Genomic DNA, 14,396 nt, shown 5'->3' on the forward strand with positions numbered 1-14,396 from the left:
CCTTCCCATATATACAAGTCTTTGGCTTTTTGGTACAGAAAGGATGAATCCAGGCTCCATGCAGTCACCAGCTCTAAGAGGAAGTGCAAGATGAGGCTTACCAAAAGGATGCTCTCCCAGGACATCCAGCGAATGGGGAGCACAGCCCGGCCCTGGATCCGGTAGTAGTCTCCACTGTAGAGGTTCCGGCTCATGCCAAAGTCAGCGATCTTGATTGTGTAATTCTTCCCTACCAGGCAGTTGTGTGTAGCCAGATCGCGGTGGACAAAATTCAGGGAGGACAGATACTTCATGCCAGAAGCAATCTGTGTGGCAATTAATTTCAGGTTGGCGTAGCTGAAGGAAATAAGAAGCACCAGAGAAGGAATGGCTTGGGGCCAGCCTAGTGTCCAAACTGCAAAAAGCATCCTTCCTTCCTGTCTAGGCAGGGGAACAGCCACCCAGAGCTGTTTTCCAAAAGACAGAGGGTCAGACTGCGCTGAGGGAGTGTTTAAATTGCAGGCTTGAGAAGGGTTGCATTTCAATCTTTCAAAGAAGCAGCCGAGGGAAGGTGATCCAGATGGGACTATGGTGCCATTTTTAACCTTTTCACCCTTGCTACTTTCCTGTCAAACTGCTGCCACCCAAAATATGTTGTTTATTTAAATGGAAAAACACGTAAACGTAATAGGCTGTATGATAACAATTGCAAAGTTATTTACTAGAAACTACTTCCTAAAAAATTAAATACAGTTTCCCATAGTGTCAAAATCAACATCATGACATAATATATTAAAATGTAGCTTATTCTGTTGACAACCAAGTCCAGTACGTACAAAATACAAATCCTATTTTGTCAGTGCCATAATTCATTCATTTCTAATTTCTTCATCTTCTCTTGTATTTTTCCTGGATATTCCACTGTTTCGCCCGAAGGGGCTTCATCAGCTATGCATAGTTCTAAATCATACAAGCATAGACACTTTGCAATATAATAGGTACACAAATTAAAAATCCTTGTCTTGTCTGCCTGTGCCAGCATCTACCAGTGCCAGTTTCTTTTGTCTACCAACTTTATCATCGTCATTAGACACTTAGAAGATTATTTCATGTCCCTCTTCTAAGGAATACGTCAGACAGAAAAATACAAGAGAAGATGAAGAAATTGGAAATGAATGAATTACAGCACTGACAAAATAGGATTTATATTTTGTACATATTGGACTTGGTTGTCAACTAAATAAGCTACATTTTAATATATTATGTCACAATGTTGATTTTGACACTTATAAGAAGCAGTATTTAATTTTTTAGTAAGTAGTTTCTAGTAAATAACTTTGCAATTGATATCATACAGCCTATTATGTTTGCGTGTTTTTTCAATTGGATTTGAGTAATATAAGCATTCTGGTGGTTTTGATTTTGAGCTTATTTAAATGGGGCAAATAGCAGCTTTGGACCAGTGGGGGAAGTGGGGGTGGGGAATGCATGGGGCAAACTGCTAATCCAGCTGCTCTATGTTACAGCCTCTCTTGACTGGGGGCTCCCACAGCTGCTTTTTATAAGAGAAAAAAGATGTGGGCAGCCTTAAACATGCTATTTAAAAACACACTTTGAAGTCACATGTAGTTTGACCATCAGCTGGAGCAGCAAAAGCAAAGCCCTAATTAGGTGGGTAAATCTTGAGGGAGATACAGGGCCCGTCAAGCACGGGACGGAGAGGTTTTCTGCTTCTTCCACTGTTTTCCTGGGGAAAACCCTCTATTTACCGCTGAACTGAAACAACGTCAATCTGTAGCAAAATCAATTAATGCTTGTTCCGATTCAGCCGCAAATAGAGGGTTTCCCCAGGGGAAAGGGGCAGGAGAAATGGAAGTGCTGGCGAGCCCTAACATGCAGTTGTGAAGGCTACTTAATACATGGCTGAGTTTGCTTTGCAACAAGAAAAACTAGATGATGCTTTTCTTTTACACTGATCCCTATAATCCAGAGTCCCCGAGATAGTACAGTATCTCTCTTCCTACCCTTAGTTTTTCCATGTCTCTGCTACACCTTTCCTGCTCTTTTCCCGATAGATCTCAGCTTCCCACTTTATCATCCTCATCTGCCTGAAGGTCTCCTGCTCTCCAGAATAACTCTGCCTAATGCAGGCAGTATATCCTCTCATAACATGCTGGGTGCCCCCCCCTTCTTCAAGCTATTGCCTTAACAACCTCAGTCTTCATCCCCAACTAGCAAATCCTATGGATCCATCCCAGGATGCCACACTCTGAACCTGCAGGGTGCAGCAACCTTCTCGAAGCGAAGCTGGTCTGGTTCTGACCAGTGCCTGGAGGACACTGACTAGAAGACTTAGATATGCTGCTCTGAGTTCCATCATGGACAAAAGCCTGGACAGAAATGTGAAATGTGAAAAAGTACTTTTACCAAGCCCTTCCACTCTGCCGTTGATTTTGTTGTCTCCCCAGAGCAAAAAACGAGCTTGTAATATTATTTATACAGAAAGCATCTGGAGAGCAACCATAGTTCTGTGAACAGACAAGGCTGCAGGATGTGGTGGGATGAAATGGGTGGGAATCAAATACTTGCTGGGGGGCAGAAGAGGGATAATGAGAACCCCCTTTGCTCCAGGAAAGGCTGAGGGGCAAATGCCCAAGGACTGCGCCTTGAGCCCTTTTGTGCAGCACAGTACAACATGCACACACACAAGCTCAGCGGCTTGTGGAGTCAGAAGGTGGAACAGCTGCCAGCTAAATGAGGCCTGCACACAGAGGAGGCAGTGCACAGCCCAGCACTCACACAGCCTTCATGAGCTACCTGACGGAAGGGGTGGAGCACTCCGACAAGCTCTGGGGCTCCTGGCGAGACAGGAATTGGTTGAGGTCGCCATTCTCCATGTACTCGGTGATCATGCAGAGGGGGTCGTCAGTGATGCACACGGCCAGCAGCCTGATGATGTTGGGGTCCTTCAACCGGGACATAATCTTTATCTCCTTGAGGAAGTCATTCCTTTCAGGAACAAAATTATTACGATTTTGTAAAACTGTGTGTCTTTGTTTTTCAGTTTCCATGGTTTTGTATGTATTGCGGTATTTTATGCATTGGCACTTGCTGTTATTTTACTTGATTATAGTTTAGTAATCATTTATTATAATTGTTAAGAGTAAGTTTCTGATTATTATTTGCTGATAGTTTGAGAATTAATTTTATTTTGTACTGTTATATTCTAATGGATTATTGAATACAGCTTTATTTGGTAAAAGTTGTTTGTTTTAATGTTACTATGTTTTTATTATGAATCCTTTGTATCCTATCAGATTGTTATAAGGTGTGTAACAACAACAACAACAACAACAACAATAATTTATACCTATACCCCGCCCATCTGGTTGGGCTTCCCCAGCCACTCTGGGCAGCTTCCAACAAGAGATTAAAAATACATTAAAACATCAGCATCTTTGTTGTATATTTTGTTGTCTTTCAGCTTGTAAACTGCCTTGTGTATAGTAATATAGAAAGGCAGTATACATATTAAAAGTGAAATTAAATCCAGCAAGGGGAACGGATGTGGCCTAGTGCCTGAAAGCCTTGAGCTGAAAATCCGAAAGGCCCTGGTTCAAATCATGCCTCGAGTCTAGCATGAACCTTCTCGTTAGCCTTGGGCAAGTCACACTCTTAGGCCTCACTTCCCGCACTCTCTATAATATGCAGATACTAATACCACCCTACCTCATAGCATTATTTTAAGGATTACGGCAATAAAATATATCTGAAGTGTTTTGAACATACTTTGTATTTCACTTAATGCTTTTTAACAGTAATTATAAATAGTTACGAGCCTTTTGGTGCGTTTTACTCAAGATTCCTTTCTCAAGCAGGGCAGGAAACCTGCTTGCACCCGGGCTTCCCATAGGAATCTGGTGGGGCACCATGAGGACAGAATGCTGGACCAGGTGGGCCTTTGTTCTAGTCCAGCAGGGCTCTGTTTATGTTATTCTGTTTATTTTTGGTCTGATTGTGGGTAAAGGAGCTGCTGTAACTGATCTTAGGACTGCTACAGCTGTCTTCCGCCTCCCAAGCACCTGGCATTCTTGTTGGCATCAGCTCTCAGCATCTTCACAGCCAGGAGGACAGGTTGGCTAGTGTTGCCGTCCGGAATAAAATCCTTCTCCACAAACTGGTCCATCCCTCCTTCCACTTCACACAGGTGGACCTAGAAGGAAGGCAGCAAAGCAGAAATGGTTGGGCAAATAGCGCTCACAGAGAGGAGGGCTGGACTTTTAAAAAAAAGCAAGATCATGAGAATGGCCTCCCACTCAACTCCCCCCTCCCACTTCCTCCTCTGCTTCTGGAGTAGAAATGAGTTCAAAGTGCTGTGCAGCCAATTTGAGAGTCAGTTTGCTTGTGAATTTCCTGTACAGACAGATGGTTGTTATCTTCTGGTTGTGTTATCACTCCACTGAAGTCCCCTTATCCATAATGGAAAGCTTCCCAGACACAACAAAGTTGCTGCCAAGGATATCAGAGAGAGGCAACATGACCAGACTGATATCAGCCCCAGGGCTGAGTGACCCATCAGATGAGCTTCTTCATATTTTGTATGAAATAAAACTATCTGGTGTTGTAAATTTGGGTGCCTGGATGACCATAAATGGATCTATGACTAGTTTTGCCTAAATTTGCTGGGGATCAGGAATTTAACAGATGAATACTGATGTTTTGCTTTATAGTTCTCTAGTATTGGCTTGTAATACCCATCAGGGTTTAAATAGCCTCCAATTAGTGTGAGGAGGCAGAGAAGTTTTTACTTTGAGTCGCTTTCCAGAATTGTAATCTTGTTGGTTTGTTGTAGCTTCCCAAACCTTGTGGTACCTAAAAAACTAACATACCTGTCACGGCCACCCAGGACGGGTCCCAGCTCACAAGAGACCTCACTCCGTTGCAGTTTATTTACAGGAAAAGTTTATTGAAGATTTCTGCTTCTCGTACAGTTCAGCATCGTGGCCGTACGTCTGTCACGTTAGACCGCTGAAGTCCCCTCTGACTCCTCCCCTCTTCCACACCAACTTAATAGCCTGGCTCTAGACCACCTCTTCCTCTCCTTTCTTTTCCGCAGGGTCTTCCTGCCCCCCTGGGTTCCCTCTCTCCGTGACTCGCCTGAGGCTGAATCCTCTGCCGCCTCTTCCCCCCTCCTTCTGGCTTTAGGGCCGGGCTCCTCCCCTGAGCTCTCTCCACTTCCGCGCGCCTCTACGTTTGAACTTGGCGCGCGTACGTTGCTGCTGACCTTTCTTTCGACCGCTACACCACCCCTTGTTCTGCTCTCCACCCTTTCCGGCTGAACACCTTGCTCCAACCCCCTTTCTCTGTTCTCTCCTAATCCTGCTCCCTCCGAGAGGCTGACGACTCCACCCCCTTTACTCCGTTCCGGCTGAGACGCCTCTTGCTGCGTCTGTCTTCCACTGGGCTCCTCTCCGCTTCTCCCTTCTCCTCCCTTTTGCTTGATTAAGGTAACCCCCTTTTGAGAATCCTCTGACTCGCTGCTCAGACTCGTGGATTCCCTCAGAATTCCGTCATCTTCTTCCTCATCCTTCTGCCCCTCCTCCCACTCGCTCTCCGTCTCCTCTGTCATCTCCTCCTCTCTCCCAGAAACCCTGACATCCATCCCCCCCTCGAAGCCCCCCCTTCCCCCCTCCCGCTCGCCGGGTGCAGGTTGAGGAAAACGTGGTTCTTCCGGGGTCGGTTCAGGATACAAGTTGTCCACTTCAACGTTCTCCTCTGTCATCTCCGTATATGTGTGTTCGAACTCGGGTTCCCCACCCACAGACCTCACAGTCTCTTCCTCCATCACTGCTTCTCCTGGCGCTGCCTGCCAAGGACCTACCATCCATCTCTGACTCCATGCCTCCCTTGGCTGATCCACCCACCAACAAGGGCCTGTCTCCTCCCCCCCCAGTCTCGGATCCCTGGTCGGGCTTGTTTCGGGCGTATGGCCCTCGGGTGAGGAGAAACCCTCGAACGTGCTGTCTGACAAAGTGGGCGTGAAAAGCCAATCATCAAAATACTCCTCGGGCATGGGCTTGTGCGGAAAAAGTGCATGGAACTCCTCCTTCAACAGGGGTTCGTCCAACGCGTAACCCGGCACCCAGCTATTGGCAGAGGCCGGAGTGCCTTCCCTGGCTAGAAAATATTCAACTCCCTCCTCCCCCCATCTCGAGTCCAGTATCTCTGTGACCTCGTTAAGAGGTTCTGGTCTTGGCGATTCCCCCCCCTCAGGCGCCCTCCTACGTGGCTCTGGGAGTGCTCCTGACTCTTGAAACCTGTGTGGGGTTTTGTAGGGAGTGAGCACCGACCTATGAAAGACCGGGTGCACCCTGGAACCCTCCGGAAGGGCTAGACGAAAAGCCACCGGATTGATCTTAGCCTCAACTTGATATGGCCCTAGCTGCCTGTGTCCTAACTTCTTCTTGGCCAATGACCTGGCCGGCATCGCGTGGGCTGCTAACCACACCCAGTCCCCAATCTGGATGTCCTCTCCCGCCCTCCTGTGCTTATCGGCCTGCACCTTATACGCCTGTTTTGCCAGCTCCAAATGTCTCCGCAGCTCCTCGTGCACCTCTTGCAACTCCGCTGCAAACTGGTCGGCATCTTGAGGCCCCCCCCCTCCTGGTGCCGCAAATCTCGGGAAGGTTCTGGGATGACGGCCATTGTTCGCGAAGAAAGGCGTCACCCCGGTGGATGCGTGTTTCGTGTTGTTGTAGGCGAATTCAGCCATCGGCAGATAGTCCACCCACGCCGCAGGTCGCTGGTTGGCGTAGCACCGCAGGTACTGCTGCATGATCGCGTTGACCCTCTCCGCTTGACCGTTGGTTTGTGGATGTCTCGCCGATGTCAGGTTGATTTTGACGTGCAAGATGCCCAGAAGCTTTCGCCAGAAAGTGGAAACAAACTGGCGCCCCCTGTCGGACAAGACGGACTGCGGAAGTCCATGCACTCTGAAGACGTGATCGATGAAGAGCTTTGCGGTCTGTTCTGCCGTCGCCACCTTGGCACAAGGGATGAAATGCGCCATCTTGGTGAACAAGTCCACCACCACTAACACCGCCGTCTTACCTCTGGAGCTGGGCAGGTCCGTAACAAAGTCCAACGCTACCCTCTCCCACGGTTGCTGCGGTGTCTCCAGCGGTTCTAGCAATCCCGCCTGCTTCTGGTGCACTGGTTTGGACCTCTGGCAGATATCACACCTGGCGACGTAGTCCGCCACCTCTCCTCTCATCTGGGGCCACCAAAAGTCTCTAGCCACCAACTCCATCGTCTTCTCTTTGCCGAAATGGCCTGCACTAGGGGCGTCATGCAATTGTTGCAGAACCTTGGCTCGAAGATCGTCGGTGGGCACGTAAAGGGCACCCTTACGAGTCAAAAGTCCATCTTGCAATTGGAACTCATCGTTGTCTCGCGACCCTCCGCGTAGCTCCTCCATCTTGGACTGTGCAAACTGATCCCTTTGCAACGCGCGTCGCACCGCGTCCAGGTCGACTGCGATGGTAGCGCACGTCCACGCCTGCGGTGCGAAAATGTGCTTTGCTGCGATTGGAGCTGCTTCCTCCAAGTATTGCGGCTTTCGGGACAGCGCGTCTGCAATAACATTGGAGTCTCCTGGGATGTATTCTATTTTGAAGTCGAAATCCGCAAAGAACTCCGCCCAGCGCATGTGTCGCTGGGTCTGTAACTTAGCCGTCCGCCAATACTCTAAGTTCTTGTGATCCGTGCGGACTTGCACCGTGTGCTTGGCTCCTATTAAGAAGTGTCGCCACGCTTTGAAAGCTGCATGAATGGCCAACAACTCCCTGTCCCATATGGTATAATTGCGCTCCGTCTTGCTGAGCTTCCGGGAGTAGAACGCACCCGGTCTCCAGTTGCCTTGTGAATCCTCTTGCAAAAGAACGGCCCCAACCGCTCTGTCTGACGCATCGGTCTCTACCCGCATGGGTCTGCCGGGATTCACGTGGAGCAGCTGCTCTTCGGAGGCGAAAAGACCTTTAAGCGTCCGGAAGGACCGCTCCGCTTGTTCGGTCCAGACGAACTTCTTCTTCTTGGAACTGAGGGTGTCAGTGATAGCCGCCGTCGCGTTCGCAAAACCTTTAATAAACTTGCGGTAAAAATTGGCAAAGCCGATGAACCTCTGGACCTCTTTCCGATTTCGAGGGCTTTTCCAGTCCAACAGCGCTTGAACCTTAGCCCTGTCCATGGCCAGTCCCTCGTCGGACAACTTGTAGCCAAGGAAATCAACCTCTCTGACATCAAACTGGCATTTTTCCAACTTGGCGTACAGCCTGTGGTCCTTCAGCCTCTGCAGGACCTCCCTCACGTCCTTATCGTGATCCTCCGGCGATTCCGAGAAAATCAGGATATCGTCGAGAAAGCAGACACACTTCTTGTAGAGGAGACCTGCTAGCACGTGGTGCATAAATGCTTGAAAAACGTGGCTGCCATTTTGGAGACCGAAAGGCATGACTCTGTATTCGTATGTGCCCAGAGGGGTGAACATGGCGGTCTTCCACTCATCTCCTTTCCGGATGCGGATGAGATTGTAAGCTCCACGTAGGTCCAGCTTGGTGAAAATCTTGCCCCTCCTGACGGTCGCTAAAAGGTCGTCAATCTTGGGCATGGGGAAAGCTTTGGGCTTAGTCAAGCTGTTTATGAACCTGTAATCCACTATAAGCCTTTTTTGGGGCGTGTTTTTCTTCTTCACAAAGAACACAGGGCTGCCACCCGCTGCTTTAGATTCCTGGATGAAACCTCGCTTGAGGTTATGGTCTATGAACTCCCGAAGCTCTTGCATCTCGTCTTCCGACATGGAGTACAGCTTGGCAGCAGGCAGTTGCGCCCCTGGCACTAAATCAATCGCGCAGTCGTAAGGTCTGTGAGGCGGCAACTTGTCAGCTTCCTTCTCACAGAAAACCTCCAAGAAGTCCTGGTACTTGTGAGGCACTGTTTGCACCATACCCAGATGCAACTGCTGCTCGGCTTCTCCTCCCTGATCGGTCTGAAAGCAATGCTGAGCACAATACGATGAACAAAAGGTGATCTGCCGCTGGTACCACGCAACCGCGGGACTGTGCCTCTCCAGCCAACTCATGCCTAACACGATGGGTGTGTCCGATAAGTGGGTGACATTGAAACTAATAAGTTCTCGATGGTTGCCAATCTGCATCATCATGGGAGGGGTTTGCTGCACCACTTGCCCCCCCAGCAACTTCCTGCCGTCTACCGTGACCACGTTTAGAGGCGTCGTTGCAGGCAGGAGCGCCATGTTGTGCTGCTTAACGAACTGCAGTCCCACGAAGTCGGCGTTGCTTCCCGAATCGATCGTTATTGGAACCTCGAGGAGTCTCCCATCAGGCAACTGGAGTGTTGCTGTGAGCAGAACTGCCGGTCTGGGAGGCAAAGGGTCCACGCTCTGCAGTGATGCTGGGGGCTTGTCTACAGATCCGCCTGGCTGAGCCCCAGTAGCTCTGCTTCCAGCCAGGCACTGTCGTTTCCCTGAAGCTGCTCCCCTGGTTGCACCTCTGCTGTTACAGTTGCCAGTGCTGCAGTGTGCTTCTGGAGCCTCTGGGGGCACTCTTTCGCCATATGGTGCGCACTGTCACAGATGTAACACTTCCTGGTTCCTCTAGGAGGCTTCGCTTTGGCTGCACCAGGGACAGGGCTCTGGGATGGCTTCTGAGCCCTAGCACCACCAATCTCCATTGGCTCCTCGCTGTCCTTCCCCATTGGCGAGGGGTGCGCACGGCTGAAATCCCTGTGCACAAAAGGGAGAGTCCTCGCTTGCGCACGCGCTTGGGGCCCGTCCTCCTCGTGCCACGGACGTCCCTCATGTCGAATTCCAATAGCTAAAGCCCGTTGCACCACGTCTTCTAGGGTCTGGGGTCTGTCCCCCCTAGCGATCTCATCCTTGATGGGGGGGCTCAATCCCTCCCAAAAAAGATCTCTGACCGGCTTACTGTCCTTTGGCCAATCTAAGGCGGTGAGCAATGCAAAAAAATTAGAGTGGTATTGGCGCACAGTCGCTTTCCCCTGCCTCAGTCCGTGCATTTGACGGCGCGCAATGTCCACATCCACAGAGGATTGAAAACAAGAATCCATCGCTTTGATGAACGCAGTTGAATTGCGACGGGCCGGTCCATCTTCGCGCCACAGATTGCGTAGCCAAGCCCTGGCCTCCCCATGCAGGTGCGAAACAATGAACCCCACTTTCTCCTCCTCATCTTTAAAATCGTGACGGAGTAAATGCAGTGCATATACGACGTCCGCTCTGAAATTGGGATAGTCTTGCAAGTTGCCATTAAAATGCGGAACCAGGGCACCCCCCCTCCGTCCAAGCGCAATGCCCTCCGCTCTGGAACCTGGGGCCCCCGCCCTGTCCGCGTGTTCCCACCTTGCCTGCAAATCCTGGCACGTCTTCTCCAAGTCGTCATTCTTCTTCTGCGAAGCAATGACTGCCGATGTGAGAGCGGTAACCTGATCCCGCAGTGCAACCAGCTGCTCCTCAGCGCTCATGGCTGCTCCCGTTTGTGAGCTTCGCAAAAAAAATTTTTTGCTTTCTGAGAGGGGACTTACTGTCACGGCCACCCAGGACGGGTCCCAGCTCACAAGAGACCTCACTCCGTTGCAGTTTATTTACAGGAAAAGTTTATTGAAGATTTCTGCTTCTCGTACAGTTCAGCATCGTGGCCGTACGTCTGTCACGTTAGACCGCTGAAGTCCCCTCTGACTCCTCCCCTCTTCCACACCAACTTAATAGCCTGGCTCTAGACCACCTCTTCCTCTCCTTTCTTTTCCGCAGGGTCTTCCTGCCCCCCTGGGTTCCCTCTCTCCGTGACTCGCCTGAGGCTGAATCCTCTGCCGCCTCTTCCCCCCTCCTTCTGGCTTTAGGGCCGGGCTCCTCCCCTGAGCTCTCTCCACTTCCGCGCGCCTCTACGTTTGAACTTGGCGCGCGTACGTTGCTGCTGACCTTTCTTTCGACCGCTACACCACCCCTTGTTCTGCTCTCCACCCTTTCCGGCTGAACACCTTGCTCCAACCCCCTTTCTCTGTTCTCTCCTAATCCTGCTCCCTCCGAGAGGCTGACGACTCCACCCCCTTTACTCCGTTCCGGCTGAGACGCCTCTTGCTGCGTCTGTCTTCCACTGGGCTCCTCTCCGCTTCTCCCTTCTCCTCCCTTTTGCTTGATTAAGGTAACCCCCTTTTGAGAATCCTCTGACTCGCTGCTCAGACTCGTGGATTCCCTCAGAATTCCGTCATCTTCTTCCTCATCCTTCTGCCCCTCCTCCCACTCGCTCTCCGTCTCCTCTGTCATCTCCTCCTCTCTCCCAGAAACCCTGACAATACCGTATTTATTGAACAGTATTAATCATTTTGATTAATGATTTCTTACGTTTTCTGATATTTTGAATTACTATGACTTTATTGAATTGTACTAATCATTTTTATAAATTTGTTGTTTGCTTTATTTTATAATATTTATATTACTGTATTTGATAGTACAATGAGTGCAATGCTTGTTGTTTTAATGCTATTGTGATTATTGTGAGCCACGTGGAGCTCAGCATTTGTTGTTGAAAAGCAGAATAGAAATACCAAATCGATATTATAGCATGAGCTTTTGGTGGACCACAATCAACTTCATCAGATGGATGAATTGCAATTCTGCACTGGGAAGCACATCTAGACATGTAGGGGGAAACAGAAGAATGAGTTCAGGGGAAGTGAAATGTAAGGGTTTATCCACACTTACTTTTCCTCTGCTCTTAAAAGCTCCATCTCTGAGGAGCATTATTTTTGTTCTGGATCTTTCCCTGTGAAACGTGAACTTCAAAGCTCAATCAGAGCAAAACGCAATCAGCAGGAAACCTAAATTGGCATTTGCCCTCACTGAGTTTTAAAGAGCGGGTTTCTGTGAGGTTTGGGGGGCAACCCCCCCACACTCAGACACGGAGCTTTTAAGTATGGAGCTGTGTCTTGAAAGAACGAGGCAAAAGCTAAGTGTATGAGCCCTAAGAAGGCCAGTGGCAATTACCTCAAACAGTGGTGGCCTAAAGACTACTTTTTGTCCTTTGTCGCTTGCGCAGGAACTTGCCATAAACATACTGTAAAACAAACTTTATTCTCAAGGCCTGAGGGTCGGACAGAGCAATAACGAATTCCTAGAGCCAGGCCACACCTCTGAGGGCTCATCCAGACCTTCTTTTGTGCTGCATTTCTAGTCATAGGTCCATGCTTTAAAGCACCACATTTAAGCACACTTTTCTTTTCTCACCCTGGAGCTCTCCCCGCGAAAACCCTCTCCTTACCGCTGAATCGGAGCAAACAGCAATCTGCAGAAAACCCAAATTGCTGTTTGTTCCGATTCAGCATTAAAGAGCGCATTTCCTGACAAAAGTGTCGAGTCAGGGGGGAAAGCGCTCAGATACGGGGCTTTAAACTGCAGACCTGTGCCTTGTAGGCGCAGGGCAAAAGGTAAAAGTGCCGATGAGCCCTGAGCTGGCTCTCCAGGACTGAGCTCCTGGGTCATCGCTGTTTCCCTTTAAGGGTTCACATGCCATGTTATCTCATTGATAATGAACACATTAAACTTTAACAAATCCCTATGTTTCCAGTGGGGAGATAAGGAAAGGGAACCACTTTTTATTGGACCAGTTTTTAGAACCAATCAGTTAAGTTGGTTAATCAAGCAATGTAACAGCACTCCAAGAAACATGCAGCAGAAATACACAGAGATTTTCAGAAATGCAAAGAGATTTCTGAACACATATGTTGTGTCTCTCCCCTCACCCCCTACCCAAAAATATCTGCACAAGATCAAAGTTAAGGACCAACAGAGCTTGTCCAGCATGCTACGTAGCTCAGTTGGTAGAGCATGAAACTCTCAGGATTATGTGTTCAAGCCCCACGTTGGGCAAAAGATTCCTGCACTGCAGAGGGTTGGACTAGATGGCCCTTAAGGGTCCCTTCCAGCTCTACAATTCTATGATTTTGTAGCTGGCATGACAGATAGACATTTTAAAACATTAAACATTTAAAAACATTTCAAAAATCTGCAAAATTGTTTGACCTGAGATAACACTGGAGCAAAATAAATGTTTGAACACAAAGGGCAGCAGTGGTTCTGTCATACCACTTATCTTTTAAGAGAGCTGAAAGTGATATGATAGTGGCATTTTGGAACTCAATGAACACACATATTGCTTCTGTCCCACGGTCACCTCTGCTCAAATAGGCTTTGGAGACACAACAAAAATGCAAAACCAATTGTTTATCAGAAAGGATAGTGAGATGAGCCTGCGCACTATAATAAACAATGCCTTGCCACATGAACAGTGATAGAAAAAACCCTGGAGTAACTTCATTTGTTCAGGTCTTTTAAAGAGTGATACTGTACTCACTTTTGTTTTATCTAATTGCTTCTATATTGTTATTCCTATGCATTGCAGTTTAAATTGGTTTCTTATTATAGTAAAGGGGCCCCTGACCATTAGGTCCAGTTGTGACCGACTCTGGGGTTGCGGCACTCATCTTGCTTTACTGGCTGAGGGAGCCGCTGTACAGCTTCCGGGTCCTGTGGCCAGCATGACTAAGCCGCTTCTGGCGAACCAGAGCAGCGCACGGAAATGCCGTTTACCTTCCCGCCAGAGCGGTACCTATTTATCTACTTGCACTTTGATGTGCTTTCAGACTGCTAGGTTAGCAGGACCTGGGACTGAGCAACGGGAGCTCATCCCGTCGTGGGGATTTGAACCGGCGACCTTCTGATTGGCAAGTCCTAGGCTCTGTGGTTTAACCCACAGCGCCACCCGCGTCCCCCTTTATTATTATACACCCTGGTAATAAAATTTTCCTTGATAGGCAGGGTACATTTTTAAAAAAATCAATAAATAAATAAAACCTGAACTTTCAGTAAAAATTGAAAGCCATCATTGGTGGTGATACTGTCACCGTGTCCATGTATTGTCACTGCTGTGGTGAAAAGCAGAGTTTAATTTGCACTGGTATTTATGTTCAGATCCATAAGATAAATATAAAGTGCATGTGTTCCCTCAGAGAATCCTGGGAATTGTTTGCTGGAAGCTGTGGCTATTAAAATAAAAGCTGTCGTCGTCATCATCATCATCATCATCATCATTATTAATGACAGCTTCCATGGCAGGCTACAATAAGTAAAAGACAATATTAAAGGCAGTTTAAAAACTCCACAATCACAAAAATAAGGTGGGTCACATGAGCCTTTGATTTTGTATTTTATTTTATTGGGCAGTTGATCATAGTGGACACCTGACAGAGCAGCATATGCAGTGAAGCAGTTATCAGTTTCTACTATTATGCGTAAAGGTAAACGTAAAGGGACCCCTGACCATTAGGTT

The 14,396-nt window shown here is 48.4% G+C and overlaps 1 protein-coding gene across 2 annotated transcripts in view; it reads right to left on the reverse strand.

Moving 5' to 3' along the window:
* DDR2 (discoidin domain receptor tyrosine kinase 2) overlaps positions 1–14,396 on the reverse strand; it is a 61,968-nt gene that overhangs the window by 6,245 nt on the left and 41,327 nt on the right. For both annotated transcript variants that reach the window (XR_014169353.1, XM_081915077.1), the window contains exons 13-15: positions 4,062–4,192; positions 2,797–2,988; positions 102–336 (exon numbers count right to left, since the gene is read on the reverse strand). Coding sequence is in view for 1 of the 2 variants with exons in the window: in XM_081915077.1 (XP_081771203.1) it covers positions 102–336; positions 2,797–2,988; positions 4,062–4,192 (558 nt within the window). In the remaining variant the exon portion in view is untranslated. The remainder of the gene's footprint in view (positions 1–101; positions 337–2,796; positions 2,989–4,061; positions 4,193–14,396) is intronic.

The sequence above is a fragment of the Podarcis melisellensis genome (assembly GCF_964234715.1).
Source record: "Podarcis melisellensis genome assembly, chromosome: 6".
In the NCBI taxonomy this organism is placed as follows: Eukaryota; Metazoa; Chordata; class Lepidosauria; order Squamata; family Lacertidae; genus Podarcis; species Podarcis melisellensis.